General features: G+C 38.8%; 1 protein-coding gene across 8 annotated transcripts in view; it reads right to left on the bottom strand.

Moving 5' to 3' along the window:
• Window positions 1-19,277, bottom strand: part of MEIS2 (Meis homeobox 2) — a gene marked incomplete at both ends in the record, with an annotated part of 168,327 nt that overhangs the window by 140,746 nt on the left and 8,304 nt on the right. For all 8 annotated transcript variants that reach the window (XM_079537142.1, XM_079537143.1, XM_079537144.1 and 5 more), the window contains one exon: window positions 11,672-11,786. In XM_079537142.1, the coding sequence (XP_079393268.1) occupies window positions 11,672-11,786 (115 nt within the window). The remainder of the gene's footprint in view (window positions 1-11,671; window positions 11,787-19,277) is intronic.

Raw genomic sequence — 19,277 nt, 5'->3', positions numbered from 1 at the left:
TTACTATATAGAGTGCAGCAGCAAACAAAAGCAGTCAACATGCTTAAAGGTAATTTTGAGTTTACTGTATGTCTATTATCTCTTGCTGATTTGAAACAGTATTTCAGGAACTGAACCAAACTTAAAGTACAAATACATTTTCCTCTGGAACTCATCTGAATACTTAAAAACCTCAGAGGAAAAAGTAACTCAACATTTTCTTCAGCAAATAAAAAAGCTAGTGTTTATTCATTATGCTCCTTAAACTATAAAGCATGATGAAATTTTGATCTGAAATTTTCAGAATTAAGCACTGTGGCTGTCTTTCTGCAGATCTCATATCTTAATAGCAGTACTTTCTATGGGAATGGAGCAAAAATAAGGAGGATTTTTTTTGTGCATGTATGCTTTTTAAAATAGGAGAATAATGCTTTGCTTTTGTTTATATCAGTGTGTTTGAGTCAAGCTTTGTTTATGTGAAAGCAGTAGTGCCCCTACTAATGCTACTGATTTCCACACAAGAAGGATCAGGATCCTAAGTGGATGCCTTCCCCTTCGCCCCCATGGGCAGAAAGAACTACTTTTAGCCAATTCTCACTGCCTTCCTTCAAACTTTCTGTGGCTCATAAACAGAAGATAGTGAGTACTAACAGCAGGACTCTCGTTCAGTGCATTTTGAAATGTTATTCTAAGTTCTGTGGAAACCCAAATCACTACATTTAAACTTGTATATGTTTATTCAGACTAAAAGCAACAATAATAAAATAGTTACAAAAAGATAGATTCCTTCTATTTCATAGTTAATGAAAAAACTCTACATATAAAGCAGACTGCTTACGATACCTCTGCCAATTCTGATGCCCTAAGCCTTCACTTTTCAACCATCGCTGCCTGCGTGCACACTGAAAGCTCTTAGGCAACAGTGCGGGGGGTGTGCTAGATCTTCTCATGCCAGGATGAGAAAAATCAATGTCTGTGTTTAAAAGACAGAACTACTGATGCGCAAGGTCACTAAACACCACAACCTGTTCTATAGCTCTAGAGCAGGGGGAAATCCTAGAGGAAAAAGGAAGACAGTGCATTGCACAAACTTGTTTTAAGCCAATATTATCCTTGGATCCCTAAGACCTATATAACAATAGAAATGATGTTTTCCTTCATCTATGTTTACTGTGAATGCTTGGGAGAAAAAACGAAACAAAAAAAAAGAACAGTGCAAAGGATACATATATAATGACACATTTTTAAACACTGGAAGCATCACTTTAGAACTCCCTTCATACACATACCATTTAGAAACTGATGAGGTGATCCATGTCATCTTTCAATACTCATTTTATTAGTCTTCTTGCTTAAAAAAAGAAATCTATGTATATAAAGATAATGAGTATTTCATTTACCTTTTCTCACCTTTGTTGAAAAAAAAAATTGGAAGTTTTAAAATAAGCAGTACTGTTTGCAAATGCAATTCATCCAGTGCTGCCATGATGAAGTTCATGACAGCCAATGCAAGAAACATACTTGATTTTCTATATAACCCTGCATTCGTGGACTCTATGAGCAGTCCCCCAACAACAAGTGACCATTTCGTAACAACTGTGCACCATTTACTTATGCTTGTGCCCATTGCACAGATGGGAAAGAATGCAGGCCAGAGAGTCCATGCAACTTACTCAAAATCCTCTTGGATTCAGTTCTGCAGATAGCTGCTCCTGAGTAGACATCCATATCTTTCCTTGAGGCAACAAAAAGGGAAACAGAGGAAGGGCACCAAAATAACAGATGCTCTTCTGGTGATCATTCTTCTTATTTGGATAGTGCAACTAGCAGTGTAACTAAGGTTGCAGTTGCATACAGTTGTACTGCTCTCTTCTAATTCTTATAATACCAGATGCTAAAGTAGACCAGAAAACTGCAAGTCTAAGTTTCTACATACATTTTTACAAGTACTTTTTATGAGAATGAAAACATTTTAAATATTCATTCACATCTTTTACTGCATGGGTGAAGATTTACACATGTTAGTGTAGTAGAAGCTGCTGGTTGAAATAGTAAATATTTTGAAAAATATAGCATAAATATTTAGCCACTGATCTGATCTTTAAAATTTTAACCTTATCAAGACTTGCCTGTAAATCACTCAACTTCTGGTGAATGAAAAACCTAACTGAGAAATACAATCATTTAGATAGAGAACGGAGAAGCTAGAAGAGAGGAGAAATCACTCCCTTCAGCCTATAGAACTGAGACTGCAGAAAAACAGTCAACAATCTCTGAGTGCCAGCTACTGAAAGGAATCTTACAGCAAGTTTTTTAAAGAAGAAAGTATATTTAGACTCTGGGGCCAGGTTGACTGGTACATGGTGATCAGTCGATTAGAGTAGAAGTAATTGTACAGGTTAAAAGCAATGCTTCGCAGTTACTTAAAATCAGATTGATTTGAAATACCAAAATTAGGAACAAATATATCAGACCTCATTAAGAGACAACTGAAAATGCTTGTCAGATTTTTTTCACCTGTTCTTCTTCCCCAGCTACAAAACACCCTTGGAAGCTGGAGTATGGCAGAACAGTTAACACAGGCAAAGTAAAGCCAGGAAGACAAAAGACACACGTATTACAATATGCAGTTCCATAATGCAGTGCTTGATGCTCCAGAGGGCCTTCAACAAGTACTGTACAGCCAAAAATCAATTGAAAATCAGCATGATAACAGAGCATGAGTTGCCCTGTAATAGCCTGAAGACCCCCAAGGCTACACGAGGCCCTTTCATCTGCCGCACGGCTCTGACTCAGGGGAGCTGCAAACCCTCCACAGGCTCTCAGCCCGTCCGCCACCCTTACCCACTGCTGCCCACCTCACAGTAAGGGGAGCTGACAGCAATAGGGTGGGCTGCCTCTACCAGTGACACCGGATTTTTCTTAGCGTAGGTTTGGAGGCTTTATTTATTTTATTGCTAGTTCTTAAATAAATTTTTGCTCAAAGCAAGCTTGCTGATTTTGGAGTGTGGTTGCAGTGTGAAGACAATCCCAATTCCGAACACACAGGTGATCCCTCTGTGGTATTCAGTGAAGTACAACCAAGAAAGGAAGGGGCAAAGAAACACTGCTCAGTTCCTTGCACACTGCTATGTATGCAACAAAGCAGGCCCACAAATATTTCACTCATATGGTAGGTTTAATTTCAATATTTCTTTAATTACTTTCCAACAATGTCTGGTTTCTGTTGAATTTACGCTAGTACTTGGCATTTGGTGCAACCCCAAAAAGATAAGATACATATGTCCTCTATTCACAGTCTTGGCATTTTTACCTTAACTCAGATACTGAAGTGATTGGTTTGAAAAATTACCTTGCTGATTAGCTACATTTTCTAGTAAATATATAGTGTTAATCCTTAAATTCTGAATATGACATAAGGTATACAAATGTTCTGTCTGACTCAACAGCAACATATCACGGCTTAAGGAGGACATGTATGCTGATCTCCACGAGTGAGGAAAGAGCTAATTGGGAGTTAGATTCAGTGTGATTATCAGCTTGTTTATGATAAGGGAGTACTCTTCTGAAAGCACTGTAAATTCATCCCTGATTGTGGTGTTAAACCACAGCTCATCTTCTATCTGTCTTCCCCCTCCCCATTTGTTCGGTTAGAAGGGGCTTAAAACTATTTTCAGCAGATGACTCTGTCATGCTTTGATTTTCTTCAGACTTTAAAAAAAAAAAAAAAAAAAAAAAAAATTAAGAAATCAGCCACATGAGCCTGATGTCAAATTTCACTTTCTAATAGCAGAAAGACACATTTTAAGTGTTTACTATAAGAACACATTTGGGTAATTTTTCCCCATGTCATTATGAACATTAGACTGACCCAATTAATATGAAATGTTTCTATGCTGCTGGAACAGACCGTGTTACAGAAAGAGCCATTTGCACAACCTGTTCATGATTATGGGCCATAAGGACACAAAGATGGCATAGACATTTGCGGACCATCTGAATTCTTTCAGGGGAAGAGGGGGGAGAGGAGGGGAGGTGGAAAATAGGGGGGGGGGGGGGGGGAAAGAAAAAAAAAGATGTTGCCGACTGTTGTGGGTCATGTTTTTTAATCCAGAGTATTGGACATGTAACACAGCAACAAGAGCTGATCATTTTGTTTAATCACCTTTTGGATCTTTGCCAGATGGTCTCTATTGAGAGCGCTGCAAACAGAGAGAGATGAACTGCGTCTAACATGCCACTAGAGCTTTCTCGTAAATGTCTGAGAACTGAATCCAACAAGAATTTAGTCTCAGAGCAGAAAGGGATACATTTAAAAACTATGTGCATTAACTATACTTTTCCCCATAGAATCCTCACTTGGCATGAATAATTTACCCACTCTTATGCTAATGGGATCATGAAAGTATCCCTGTGTCTTTAGTGCAGCTATTCTCAGCTTTCAGTAATTACCCCACCCAGTGAAAATAACATGGCTTCTTGCAGACGAGCGGCCCACTCCTACCTGGCAATTAGAAAGATCATGGCTGACAGGAGCAGTCCAGGAATGGACCGCCAGCTCCTACAGCCTGAGCGGGCAGCTGAACGAATTAAAGCACTCCACTGCGAGCATTTCTGTGTCTGCTCACAGTCAGCATGGGCAAGGAGATCCTGTGTTGTTTGTTGGTTTTTTTTGTTTGTTTGTTTAAGGATAGTAGACGACTTTAATACATTGCCCATGCACCATAATACTAAGAAATAGCAACATCAGTAGTAAAAATCAGAAAAAAACAATTTTTAATTATTATTATTATTATTTTAAATCAGTGCCATCATGTTGAACAAGAGGGAGGGAATTGCTAGGTCAATTAGTGCTTTCAAATTTTATCAGCTACACAAAGAAAAATCCTACATTATTATTTTTTTTAAAATTTAAAAAAGTTTTTATAAACCTTGGTACTAAGAACAAGGCTTTGACCTCTGTCCGTAGCACTCTTTGCTAGGTAGTTCACTATGTAAAAATTACCAGGCTAAAACATCTGGGAAAGAAAGCTATGAAACAGCAGGGAACGTGGCTGGTTTATTGTTTATCTTTTGTTTATGAGGCAGTATTCAAGTTTAATTACTACTCTAAATTAAACTCTAACAGGCATCAGGAGACATCCCTTTACACGACCAAGTTAAAAAAAAAAATCTAGAGATTCCAACACTAGATCTTTCAAATAAGTTGGCACATATAGGAAGAAATTAGTCGGTCTGTAACAACACAGGAAGACATTTAAGCACTTGCTACTGTATGTTTGAATGTGCTGCATTATGAAACCATTAATATTGTAACAAGCATACAATTGTAATTTAGCAAATGGGATGTTATCTAACATTCAGAGGCAAATTGGGTTAGGCTGAGTAAGATCTGAGATGAAAAGAATGGCCTAAGGAATCCTACCTTCTTCATTTTGAAATACAAATATATAAATACACACACACACACACTTAAAAAGAAAAAGCAACGAGAAGCAGAGGCAAACATCTTTTAAGTATAATTAAGTAAACTCTGAATGTACATGTGCACAAGGGAAGAAAGAGTTTGCTACGTTTACCACAACAGCAAGTGATCAGTTTTAGATGAACTTAGCTGTAGGAAAAAATAAAAGTTGAAAGCAACTAGCAAAAGATTATTCCAGATGGCATCTGTCATATTGTATTTAGGGTTATTTTAAAGAGATTACTGCCACTATGAAAACATTCCATTGACAGAGTTTTCCTGGGCAGTGTTTGAAACCCCTGCATAGCACATTCAAATATGGAAATAAATGTTTTCTAGGACGTATCTATTGATAGACTTAATATATGCATAAACATAACAAGATAGATTTAAACTTAAGAGTGAGGTGAGGACATTAAATGCAAATATAAGATTTTAAATCCTGCACATTCTGAGCTTTAATTTAATAAACAGTGAGGAATCTGCCTGAATATTAGAAAACAGCACATGAAGCAAAGATGCACTATGAAATTTTACTGCTACTTATTGAATAGTGGATAGGGACATAATTGTTCCCCCAACCCAGCAGTCAAACAAGAACTGCAAAAAGCTCTATTTGTTCACGCAATAGAAAGAAAGAAAAGAGAGGATGGTAGGATACTAAAGTGTGACTATATTTAGCTAAGCAGGTTCTGGCATCATTATGGTTAATGTGCATGTGGTGTGCAGTGTGAGCTCAGCAGTTACTGGGCCAACTGTCTCAGTATTTCTGGGAATTCTGCCTATTCACAGTGCAGGGATTGTTCAATTGCTGCAAAATGTACAAAATGAATTTTACAAAAATGAATTGTAAGGAAGGCCCCATTACAACGATTTTACAGCAAAGATGTCAACATCAATTTTTCTTTCATGCATAGCTAATGATTAAAACAGCATATTCCATTTGCCTAAGACAATTTATTTCATATTGGCACATCAAAATATTGAAATAGAAAGTTATCTTTACTCTACCCTGATTATTCATTGCTGCTGAACCCACACCATTGTTCAAACCATGAAAAAATAAAACAAACTTGGCAAGAAATACTTAAAACAAAGGCTCATCAATATTCTCCAATTTGTCAACATCTCAATTACAGCAATGGAAAAAATGTAAATTTCATGTGCTTTGAACACTAAGAGGTCTATTCTTCTGTCAGTGCACATGCGTAACTCCCATCACCATTAATGGGAATTACTCATACATATCAACACAAGGACAGGCCCCTCAAACTTGAAAGGAAAAGATGAATTAATAAGGGCTACTCTCTTCCTGTATCTTCCCCTGCTGAAAAAAGTCATTGTTCCTTAGGAGTTTTTCATACTTCAGACAGTTCACCTTCATGAGAGCTGTGCCTTCTGAAATAATGCCTCTCCAGTGAAGCATTATTTATTAGGAAGTTTAATTTTTCACATCTGGATATTTGGGCTTTTCTATCAGGAAATTTCTTTCTTACAAAAAGACAGCTCTTTTCCAGTAAAACTAAATTTTATAGCTTTACGTGTAAAAATAAAAAGAAATAAACACATATTCTGAATCCTTACAAGGAACACGTATGCTAGTTAGCCTCAGCAGGCTCACTTACACACACAGTGTTAGGGGGAAAAAAAGTTGCAGCATTTGTTTTTGGATATTAAGCTTTGAAGACTTGGCATGAACAAAATTTTTTATTATTACAATTATTATTTGTTCGTTATCATTACTACTATCCCCGTCTTTTTTTTTTTTTTCCCCTATCAGAGCTTGGTCCAAAGCTTTATGTGGTTTCAGTAAAAAGACAGTGCCCGAAGGCCTATCAGCTACTTTCACAGACAAATTTGTTCATTGCACGATGATATTTAAAAGCGACGCTGCCTGATGTTTCAAACTTGCATCAACCCAGAGGTGTAATCTAGGATCAGCACACATGATTTTAGTTAACATCAGCTAACAGTTGACTTAGCCCAGGACCACATGTTGAGTCTTCGCCAGAGAAACATAGACAACAATTTTTCAAAATTACTTGAAGATATTGCCCTAGAGACTAACCCTCAGATACAGAGGGACACATCCTCTTCCTTCAGCACAAGCAGCCACAATAAACAACCAAGCCGTCAAATGAATAAGGCAAACTGAAGTTGATGCCCATTTATTACCTTTACTTCTGCAAAACCTAGAAACAACTCCTTGACCATAAGAAGACAATTTTATCACCCCAGGCCTAATCCTAAAAGGCACTGAACTTCCCAAAAGGTCCTGAAAAACTACAGCCTCTCATCTGACTTCTCTGGATCAGGCCCTTTCATTGACTAAACTAAGAATGTGACAAATGAGGTATAAAATCCTGGTATAATAAAATACAAAACTGAAACTGTTCCCTGGTGCTTTCCCGTAGATCACATGTTTTTAAACCTTCAAAAGATTTATTTCTCACTTTCCATGCATAATCTGCCATATTCATTATTTGAAATATCTCATAAAGAGATTAAATAGGAATTAAAGTGTGGGAGCATCATATCCATCACTGTAGTACAAACTGATGCACAACTCTAGAAGTCATTTATCCTTGTGTGTAAAGACAGTGGCTTTAAAAAAAAAAAAAAAAAAAAAAAAAAAATTGTCCCCAAAGAATCCAGAAAACACCCTGAAAGACTTTCAGATCTGTTTTCTTCCCCTCCAAATAAAAGGGTGGATGATAAAGCTGCACACACCTTTTAATCTTCTGCTTAGGGTTTTCACACATGTATTCCCCAACAGAAACCCAAGGGTCTTCTCTCTCTTCTCCCCTTCTCTTAGCCCCTTTCCTGCCATCTCCCTTGCTATAACTCAGCTAACCCAACAGAACCAGTCAGTTTTAAATTTCAGTTGGGACCCCAGTGACCTGTTAATGAATCTACAGAGAGGAGAAAAACTCACAGTGTTGAGTTATGCCTGGTGTTGCTAGCTGACTTGGAGTCAGAAATGCTTGAAGCGTTAACGTAATTGCAAGAATGTGAAAAATGAAGCGTTGGGCTCCTGAGCAAAGCGAAAGGTCAAAGCAAGCCCTACACAAAACAAGTCTCTGGAAGATGGCCTCATTAGACCATTAAATCAGCTTCTCCTTTTTCTCCTTTGTAAGATGTTTAGAGTACTTTATTTTATTATTGGTCTATTTAACTCTCTCTTTCCAGGACAGGAGGAAAAAAGAATCAGACCTGCTACACAATTACTGATCTCTAAAATGGTGTTAGATGGCATTGATCTGCATTTGTGGATCTGAACCAGGATAAAGTCAATAAATGCTTGGTAGATTACAGGTCACTAGTACTTAGGTTTGTTAGATGATCAATACGTTATATAGTTTAGTTTTCTGTTGAACAAGTGAGGTGACATGTTAAGAACAACATAGACATTTGCCGCTAATAAAATTAGGATAATCTTTCAACATTTACTGCCCGAAGGCCCTTTCCTTAACCCTTTCGATGCCTGTGCATCTAATATCAAACATTGACTAGATTAACCCTTTTGGTGCCAAAAATGCAGCTGTGCATTGTGATCAAGAGGTTGACCTCTATAAACAGCCAAAATGCCTACAGTTGTTTTGGTTCCAGCTTTGGGAATTATGAGTGTATTTTTTTATGTAGTAAATATAACTACCTCATGCAGAGAAAGTCTGTAAAAACAAAAAAAGTGTCATCACTCACCCATCTCACTTCCATCTCCTAAAAATCACAAGCTACATGCACATCATAAACTTAAGGAAAAAGATGAGACACATGGAGGGAGAGCTCCCAGGAGCCAGAATAGACTGGGTCTAGTCTGAATCAATTTCTGCTGCCACCAGGTATCAGTGGAAAAGCCCGAAGGTTGCTAATGTAACCTAAGACTCTGTAACAAAACTTCGCTTCCCAAGAAGCCCTTTGGGACAAGTCAAATACAACATTTGAGGAAGGTCTCAACAAAACTGCAGGGAAACCAGGCTGACCTAAACAGGTAGCTATGCCAGAACAGCTCCAAAGGGCATTCCACTACACTTAGAAGTGGCTGGGACAGATTCACTGCCATTTCAGTAGTAAAGCAGACCCTGCCCCCTCAAAGAAGCATATAGAAAATTCAATGCAGATTTCTGCACCAGACCTCCTTCTTTCTAATCTTTCCCAGGGTTCAGGGGAGAGAGCAATCCAAAGCTGTCTCCAATGGGAATTTTTCCTGCACTGTACGATCATACATCTTTCAGCTGCCAGCAGCTGAGAGGAATGCTGATTTGCCACTGGACGACTGCTTCCTTTTAAAAGGCCCAACTGAGTACAAAGGGAAGTGCATGAGCAATGTTTCACTTTGCTAGGCCAGGCAACACTGGTGATGGATTTGGCCCTTCAGCAACCGTTCATCTTCTGCAGATGTAAGTGTAACAGGTTTGCTTAAGTCACATATACTGCTAGAAATGTCCGTTCTCAATAGAAAGCTCACATAGTTGTAACCAGCTACTTTTTCCCCTCATGCGTAGGAATATTTCTGCAGCACCCCGGTTTATATGGTGAGGAATCAGATTGTTAGTGAAATACAAGATCTTTGGATGTCAGTAAGGGGAACTCTTTACATCAAGCATAGCTAAGAGAAGCACTCCTAGTTTATAAGGGGCTTCTCAACAGAGTGAAGATACAGGTGTGACCAAATTTCTTACCTATCATTACAATTTCTGCAGTCTCAAATACCTCAACAACAACACACAGTTTAAGCATTTCACCAATAGTAAAGACTGTAGCCAGCCTGTAGGCATAATGCCATTTTGCCACTCAGCAGTCAGTGACTTGTCCTTTGCACAAGCCACTGAACAACACAAGTTCATGTTGGGCCTTGTGCAGCTCTGGATCAGCCACACAGGACATGTCCTAAGCAACTCACACTGGACACAGATCACATACTTTGCCTCTATCACCAATAGTGCACAAACAAGTTGTACACATAGGAGACAAACCCAAAGTGCCATTTGAGAGACAAATGTCACAGGTTGCACTTGAGACACCTGGTTGTGAGGGAGATTGGGCAGCTCCCTGCCATACAGCAGCCTCATGAGAGAGGTAAAATGCTGCAGCAGTGTAGCCATCCAGGCATAGCACGAACCACATGGGAGCCCCTGCAACATCAGGCCTGCAGCATTGAAGGCAACTCCACTCTGCTCCTCTCACACAGCTAGCAGGATCACACATCTGTCACCTGGCTGTATGGTATATGGGTGACCACCAAGTGAGGGCAACAGCAGTGGCAAAATGTGACAGATGCAGGTGGAGGGAGTGAGTCATAAGGCCTTGTAAGGGTAGTGTCATATTTGTCAGCTGAGGCTTAGTGTAACAACCAAGAAAAAAACAAGAGGGGTTCCCACAAGCTTTGCTCTTAAAGATCATCATTCTGAGCAAGAGTCCGTGTGTGGCAGTAGCCCATCTTTACCCCACTCTTTAGTTCTTGAGGCTTGAGACTCACACCTGCTGGAGCCACTAATGCTTCTAACAGGCAAGTGTAAAACACTATCGTATCAAGATGACAGCTTTTGACACTTACTCAGCATGGATGCAGATGACCACACACAAGGTGCGAGGCAATAGGAAATAAAACAAGAAGACCTAAAATAATAATCAAACCCCCAGAACCCTGGAGAGGAATTCATTGCACAGACACAACAAAGGTTTTGTAGTTCAGGTACATCTCCTTTTACTATTCAGAATCAAGATTTTCAGAAGCAGACACAAGTCCGTACAAGTAAACATTGCAAGAAACATTTTCTGTCCTGTTTGAGTTTTGTACCTACTTCAAGTTAGCAGTTTGATAACATTATGCAGGCAACTTTTCCCCATATAAAACTATAGGTTAAATTCTGTGTCTATAGCCCAGCTCAAACTACTGCAACACAGCTGGGGAATATGTCTGTCATTATATTTACTTACACCACACAAAAATAAACTGTAGATAACCAAATTTGTAAAGGAATTGGCAGAACTAATCAATTGTTATTACAAAGCTTGTTTGAAGATTAGATATTTTTCTTTGAAATAATAATAAAATGCAGCTAAGTGGGTTAAGAAAAGGAAATACCGTCTCCCTAAGTTACAGCTGATTATACTGCAAGTCCGCCACTCCATGTTTACTCTAAGGCAGATGTACTGATATAATAAAAAAGCTGAAGTTATTTTAGTCATGCCTACTTTGCACAGGGAAAAAGTTTGACCTTTTACCTTGCTCGCTGCTGTTGTCTCCACTCTGGGAAGCATGGCCCCCACTGGAGGGCCCCGGTGTGCCTGCTGAGTGCGTTGAGGTTGCATCATCGTGGTCTCTCCAAGATGAAGGATTCTGGTGTCAGAGTGCCAAGGAATTTTTTCCACAGTTCCCATTCCAACAGCAAATGAAGAACAGAAAGAAAACCAGGAAAAGAGGGGAGGAGAGGGGGAAAAGTATACACATTAGCATTTGTGAAATGTGCCAAATACTGATACTGTTTGCACAGTGTAATAATTCTTCAGTAAAGACAAACAGAGGAGGTACAAGGATTCATTTAGTAAAATAAAGGACATGTTTAAAAAAGTAGAAATAAAATAGTAACAATATACACATTTATATGTATGTTCCTTAATAAGCTACAGGGGGTCTTGGAGAAGAACACCAACCAACCTACACAGTTTATGGTACTGAGTGCTCACATCAGGGCAGTAGTCATGTAAACTCTCTCTCCACACTTTGTTTTTCCAGACTGATGAGAGATGGGAGGAGAGAGGAAGAGGAGGGAAACTGTTTTCAAGAAGTAGAGAATGCGTATGAAAGAGGGATGTGCCCTCCCACCCTATCCTCTCACTGGTCTGTGCAGTGGAAAAAAGTTGAGGCAAATACAAAGACGCAGGAAAAAAAGCAAGCTGCTTCTGAAATGCATTATAACATGAAGATGTTTCCTTACTCCCAACCACCACGTTGATGTGACACATTTCAAATATTTCCTAGCTGTATCACTCTAACAGTTCGCTTACAAGCACTGTCAAGAATAACCACCAGGTAATTACCTAAAATAACACGTATAGCGATTTTTATGTAATTCTTTCCATATTACTATGCACAAAACACGACAAAAGAGAATACAGAAGACAGACATACAGAGTTCGTAAAACTTGGCTAAGTAAGTCCTCAACCACTGTACTTTATTCACATCATTCATGATAGCTTTCTAATTTATTGAGTATTAGCTTTCCTGAAGTGAGGAGCTGCTATTTAAAGGGATAAGTGAGGAAAAGTTAATGTTACAGTTAGCGCTACTTTGTTGAGTGTATTCTCCTCCTGTCCTCCTCCCCTTTCCTGATCATTCCCAATACCCTGCTGTTGCTTAAAGGAAAACAGGAATTCTACTGTACAGGAAGAGCTTTATCAGCACCACATGAAGGCAGGCAAGAGATGGAATTTCCTCTGGCAGAAAAGGAGAACAAGAACACATGAAACAGATCAGACTAGGGGCTGGACCTGCATTACTTGTCACCTGCATGTGACAACTTAAATCAAGCGTGTTATAATAATCCAAAACCAAAGCAAACAACAAATCCCCCTCAACCTCCAAAAGCTAACCCCCTCCCCTCCCCCCCCCCTCGCCCCCCCCCAAAAAAAAAAAATCGTTTGTTAGGTCTGACTGCATACAAATTGTGCCATATGAAATAACATTGGGCTATTAAAACATAAGGAGAGCCCCAAAGCAGCAATTGACAAGTTTTGTTAAATTATTTGAGTGGGACGAATTCTGACCTCATCTACCCCAATGTGCAGTAGGAATAAGTTCAACAAAATCATCTGATTTACCCATTGTAAAATTCAGTGTAAGTGTGATTGGAATCAGGTCCCCAAATATATAATGAAACATCTCAAAGTAATCTCCTAGTACTGATTAGTACCACATGCTCTATAGCAACATAAAATAGAACTGCCAAAGAACGTCTTGCAGCAAAACCCAGTAACATAAATCTAATGGGCCTGACCCAGATCACAGCAGAGACAAAGGGAAGAGCCTATGACTTCAAAAGGCTCTGAATAAAGCTCCAGGTGACCAAAGGGTGAGAAGGATCCAAATCCCCCTTCACCTTACACAAACACACACATGCATGCACGTATGGGGCTCCAGAGCAGGAAGATATAAGCAGATCAGATGACAGTCCACGATCTTAAATTCACCTCACCTATCAGCACAATTGACAGCACAATAGCATTTACGGTATAAAACCACCACCCTTTCAAAACCTGTGAGACCAATCTCCTTCTCTCGCATAGACCCACAAGAGAAAAATAGTAATAACCACAATGAAATTTTATATTCCTTGTTGTTGTTAAATTAATTAGGTCTCTGGAATTCCTATTAATGCTGTAAGCCCCCCACAATTTCATTTCAGAAAATACAAAAGCTTTACCATCATTTTACAGAATCAGGTGGGAAGATGCAGAAAAAGAACAGTGAGAAGGCTTGAAAGTTCAGGAAGCCCAGATGTTATTAAAAAAAAAAAATAAAAATAAAAAAATCACAGTTGAAATAAGGTTCCCAAAAAGTTCAGATGGAAATAAAACGCAAAAACTGAGTAAGTCTCTTTACAGCCTCGATTAAAACACAGTTGTGCCTATGAGCTTCTCTTTTTATCTCTGAGTTAGGAAGCCACTCAAATAGCTTCAAGCTGAAGGCAAACAGCAGACAGGAGCTCTTCAGCCCTCTGCAGCCTCTTAGCGTCAGCTGTTTGCCGGATGGTAATCAGATAAAGAGCTAGAAGAAATACATGAAAAAGGAAAGAAACAATAGCATAGCATGAGTTTAGCTCTCCAACAACACCAGGCTGGGACCTTCTTTTAGAAAATGTAATAATTGCAACATGTTCACCTAGGCTAAACTTTTCAGGGAACACAGTGAGTTATGTTAATTTTATGCACTGCAGGCTCTCTTAAGCTGGCTGCTGTTGGAGCTCCTTATCACACATAAGAAAATTACAATAATTAACTGGTAACACCTCAGTTATGTTTTAAGGCAAATACCATCCAAAACCTATCATAGAGTATTTCAAAAGCTTAGACCGGCCTTTATGTTTCAGAAATGTGCTGATTTGGAAAGGCTCAATAAGTAAGACTTCCTGCAGCTGAAAACTCTTGCTGTCCCTACCAGGCTGAGTTGTTCCTGACCTCAGTTTGTACATTCGGTTTTGGAAAGACAGGGTGGACTGATTGGAAATTTAATATATTTTTTTGCAACATAGTTTTCTCGAGGAAGCAATTTGGCAGAATTTTCTTGAAAAATAGAAGTAGTTAGCTGGAGTATTTACAAGAGACAATGGTAGAATTTGGAAGAGTCTAAAAGCAAGGGAAGCAGCTACGCTCTAATATTATTTTAAAAATGATGAATAACTCTCGGGGTGGAGTTTACAGCCTCATAAAAATGACAGAATTCTTTTTCATTGGACTAGAATCATTGTGCAGTGTCTTTCTTGCCCTAAACTGTTTCCAACTTTTCATCCCTCAAGAAAACTTCCTCGCCAAATGCCTGATTACAAGTATTTATATGTACATCTTCATCATCAAGAAAACGAAACAAAAAAACAATGACAGACCTAAAGTGTGCTTCACTAGATACGTTTTATCAGTATAATTTGGGGAAATCCATCCTGATACAAAGCCCTTCAGTAATAATTCTAATTTTCTATTTCATTTTTCCCATGAAATTTGTATTAAGTTATTGTGTTGGAAAAAGAGAAAAACAAATAGATAACATGAATTATGCAAACTATTTGCATAGCTTCTCATATCTTTCTGCAAGGTTTAGTAATATGCTTTACAGAAACATACCAAAGAGCATGCATGATACTTGATAAAATACAATCACCTGTTTTGTGTTTGCCTGTACACGATGAAACGTTCACACACATATGACCTAAACTAATGACTTGTACCACAGAAGGTAAACAGCACACATGTCTATTCCCAATAGTTTTAATAACTGGGAGTCAAATATGATGCTCCTCTTGCTCTTACCTAATTGTGTTAAAGAGCAGTGTTATCAAGAGAAAAGCAGTGAATACTGAGCAGAGCACAATAGAAAGAGATGGAAAATAGATACAAGAAGCTAGGTCTCCAGGGGCAGTATTTTCTATTTGCTGGGCTACAGACTCACAGCTGATAATGCAAGTTGTAATTAATATAAAAGCAGGAGACAATATGGGGAAAGCTTGTACTAGCAGGGCCACAGGAGATCACTCTACTGCTATCCACTGTTTCTCATTTACACACACAGCTTTCCCTAGAAAACATAATTTTACCAGTGTTTTTTCCCTTGGAAGTTAAAATAAAATAAAATAAAATAAAATAAAATAAAATTGATTTATCACCATCGCTGAATTTTGCTAAATCTAGAAAAGAGCAGCAGAAAGGACAAGAGTGTCTTGGTATACAGAGTAGTCTGGTGCATTACACTTTAGTTAATTCTGCAGATCTGGTGGAAACTGTAAGAGTTTTTTAATTGCTGCAGGATTTCTTCAACAGAGGTGTTGTAACAGAGAGATTTGATAGAGGACAACCTTCAGCCAAATTGCAATTGTTACTTTGCACGCCCAGAATCACCACTGGGCAAAGTCTGGCAAAATTTTTGGGAGTGTACACAGTCCCTCTGCAGCTGATTCTGATCTCACAGTGTTTTTTATGGCGATATTAAAGACTCAATTAACCATAAGGAATTTGCTTCTTATTTGTAACTGGAAGTCAGATCAATCAGGCCAGCTGATATCCATGTGAGTACATTGAGCAGAAATTGGCTCACAGACGTTAACCAGCATTTGGAGTACACAGCCATGACGGGATCAGGGCCTTAAATTTTATCAGATGAAATGGACAAAACCATTTATCTTGTGTGAACAAATAAAGCATGACTTGCTTTCCTGAAAGAAACTGCAATATCTGTAGGACTCTCTGTTAACAGGGGTGGAATCGAAGGTCTGGAGGTTGCTTTTCTAAATTAATTTTTCAAACACAAACCTGAACAGAACTACTGACATAGGTGGCATTCTCCTCACTAAATACAAGCCAAATCCTGCCCACTTTCTTCTTACAAGCAACGCCTGTAAACAACGGTGGAATTACTGGTGTGACCAGTACCACAAAAATCTATCCCTCTGTACCACAGTGTATCAAAAGATGGCATGCTACACCAGGTGTAAGCGCCCCTATGCATACATGCATGTGCGTTTGTGCGTGTGCACTTGTGTGTGTGTTTCAGATGGACAGGATGATATCTTAGAGGCTGCTGTGGAACGAGACAAAAATAAACTTATTACATAAAGGAACTCTCAATAAGTAAATGAGCTGTGGAAAGTTGCGTATGTTTTTTTTTTTTAAAGGCTTCTCCTGATATTACCAAGGTATGTTTTCCTACAGGTGCATATTCAGTGTGATTTAATAACTAAATTGTATGTGAATTGCACAAGTGAAACCAAACAGAATGTATTGTGTTCCATCAGATATTTCTGTACATATCTACACGTGTACAATTTTTAATTTTGACATTCTTGTCCCTTGGCTTCGCATTTGAGTAAAGTTGTCTAGAGGAATTTTTGGCACTCCTAGAATGTGGCAACGCTCTTAAAACTACATGCTTTGTATTTTTCAGTTCAGATTGAAATCAGACATATAATCCACCTGTCAGTAAAGAAGTGAGACTTGAAAAATCAGGTTTTTGTTGTTTTTTTAATTGTCCTTCTACATCGTTCTGTGTGGCTACACTTCATCTAGAATGATAGACAACTCAAACCAAAGAGGGTACACCGGCATCAAATAGATGATGAACTACAATGTCATTTCAAATAGAGAGAACCCGAATTAAAATTAAAACATTCAATTGTGAGATGCCTGGTAACTTGTCTCAGCAGTGCCCATCAAAAAGAGCAAATACATGATGTTCTGTGTTGTCTTGAAAACTTCCTGATGCCCGTCAGTCTTTCAGGACCAAGGGGCCTAAGTGACATCCTAAGTCCTAAACCACGCACTGAGAAATTTGGTTACGAAAGAAAAAAGTTTGTCCTTTTTCTTCTTTGCAGTGAGCTCCCTGGTTTCCCTTCTGACCCACTACAGACAGGAAGGGCACCTCTGGGGTCTGCTCAGCATTCCCACCCAGGTCCGCCAGGGCTGCGTGCCTGAGGAGCGCAGCACCAGCCCAGCAGCAATTTCCTCAGTCAGACCCTACCAAAAGGTTTAATTATATAGCTGGAACTGATTTTTATTTTTTCTTGTCTGTAAGCAGACATCAGAAATTTGCACAGGCCATTCTTCAGTAAGAAATGTGAAAGAAACACAAAATGTCTGTATGTCCAAAAGTACAAAATATACGTATCTCCTCATGTGAGAGCTGAAAGGTTTAATACTCTGACTAATATTTCTCTTCTACAGCTAAGGCATCAGATTTCTGACCTGTCAACAGTCCTTTTATAAAAAATGAGACGTATGTATATTTCTATCCATTTTTAATTATATTTTATGAATGATGATCTGTATATTATTACCTCTCAGCTGCAAATTGACTATAACTTATAAACAAATATCAAGAAGACTGAGGCCCGAATCCTGCTCCCATGAAAGCCAGAGGAAGGAGAGCCATAAATTTCTACAGGAAAATTTCTAGGCTTCAAAGTAGACTGTGCTAAAGGAAAAATTGTATGGCATCAGGTGAGATCAGGTACAAAAGAAATGGAACTAAAGTACAAGCTATAATTTTTGCTGGGGGGGGGGGGGGGGAAGTTTTTTAAATCCCCAAATTTTACAGGCATCACTTTTTTTCCAGATTTGAATAGCTGGAAAGAAAAGAAAAATGAGATTTGTTGGCAATCTCAACAGATCTTTTAGGCTGAACGCAGAATGTGGGATAGGGCCCAACGTGTTTATATTGAACAATAATAAATTGTCTGTGTTGGGAGACTTGACTCGAATTGCAGCTGGAAAGGTTTCTTTCCATTTTTTCTTTCCTTACTGATCTGGTTCAGCCAGGGCATAGCTGTAATTACCTTCTTCCCATCTACAGCTAATACCTCAGAGCAATAAAAAAAATACGAGGGTGTTAAAAATTCAAACACTAATTATGGGCTGTTATATTTACTAAACACAGCAGAGTAATAACAAAAGTTTCAGCTTCTTGTGGCCAGAGCTACACTATTTGATCTTCTAAGTCCCCGGACCCCTTACACTTACTGTATTACATAACAGTTAATAGCGCACTAAAACAAAATTCGATGTACACATTTATTGCCAAACACACACAGCACAACCACGTACAGATGTCTCCTCTTTCCAGCACAGGTATACCTCTGAAGAGTTCATTCCTTTGTTGATTTTGCTTTTGGTTTCCAGCTAAGTTATATAAATAATACAGCAGTAGATTTTGAAAGGGGAAGCGTTATATCTCAGCATCCCGGTTGAAGTGCTGTGGTAAATATCGGCTAATCCCATCACTCTTTTTGTTACTTATGGCAATTTTCAGGTCTAGCCAAGGAACAAAAATGAGAGCTGCATTAGGTGTCGGTTCCACTCTGCCACTGTCACTGCTGCCAGCCCTTGCACACACAGAAAACACACGCAGGATGTAGCTTTATACCGCTTAATAAGAACAGAGGTGTGTGGATTTTTGGGGTGTCAAACAGCTGTCACAAACTGTCACCTCCGCAGGAGAAACCTTGGCACAAAACAAATGCAACTACACTGCTTTTTGGCTATCATTATTCACAGCCAATCAGCGGAGCTGCTCCTGGTATTTCATGTGCAAATAAAACCATGAGGGGAAGACCCCTGGATCAGAATAGT

The sequence above is a fragment of the Tetrao urogallus genome (genome assembly GCF_951394365.1).
Source record: "Tetrao urogallus genome assembly, chromosome: 6".
Taxonomy (NCBI): Eukaryota; Metazoa; Chordata; class Aves; order Galliformes; family Phasianidae; genus Tetrao; species Tetrao urogallus.
Note: the sequence above shows the minus strand (reverse complement) of the source record. Positions and strands in the feature narration are given on the sequence as shown.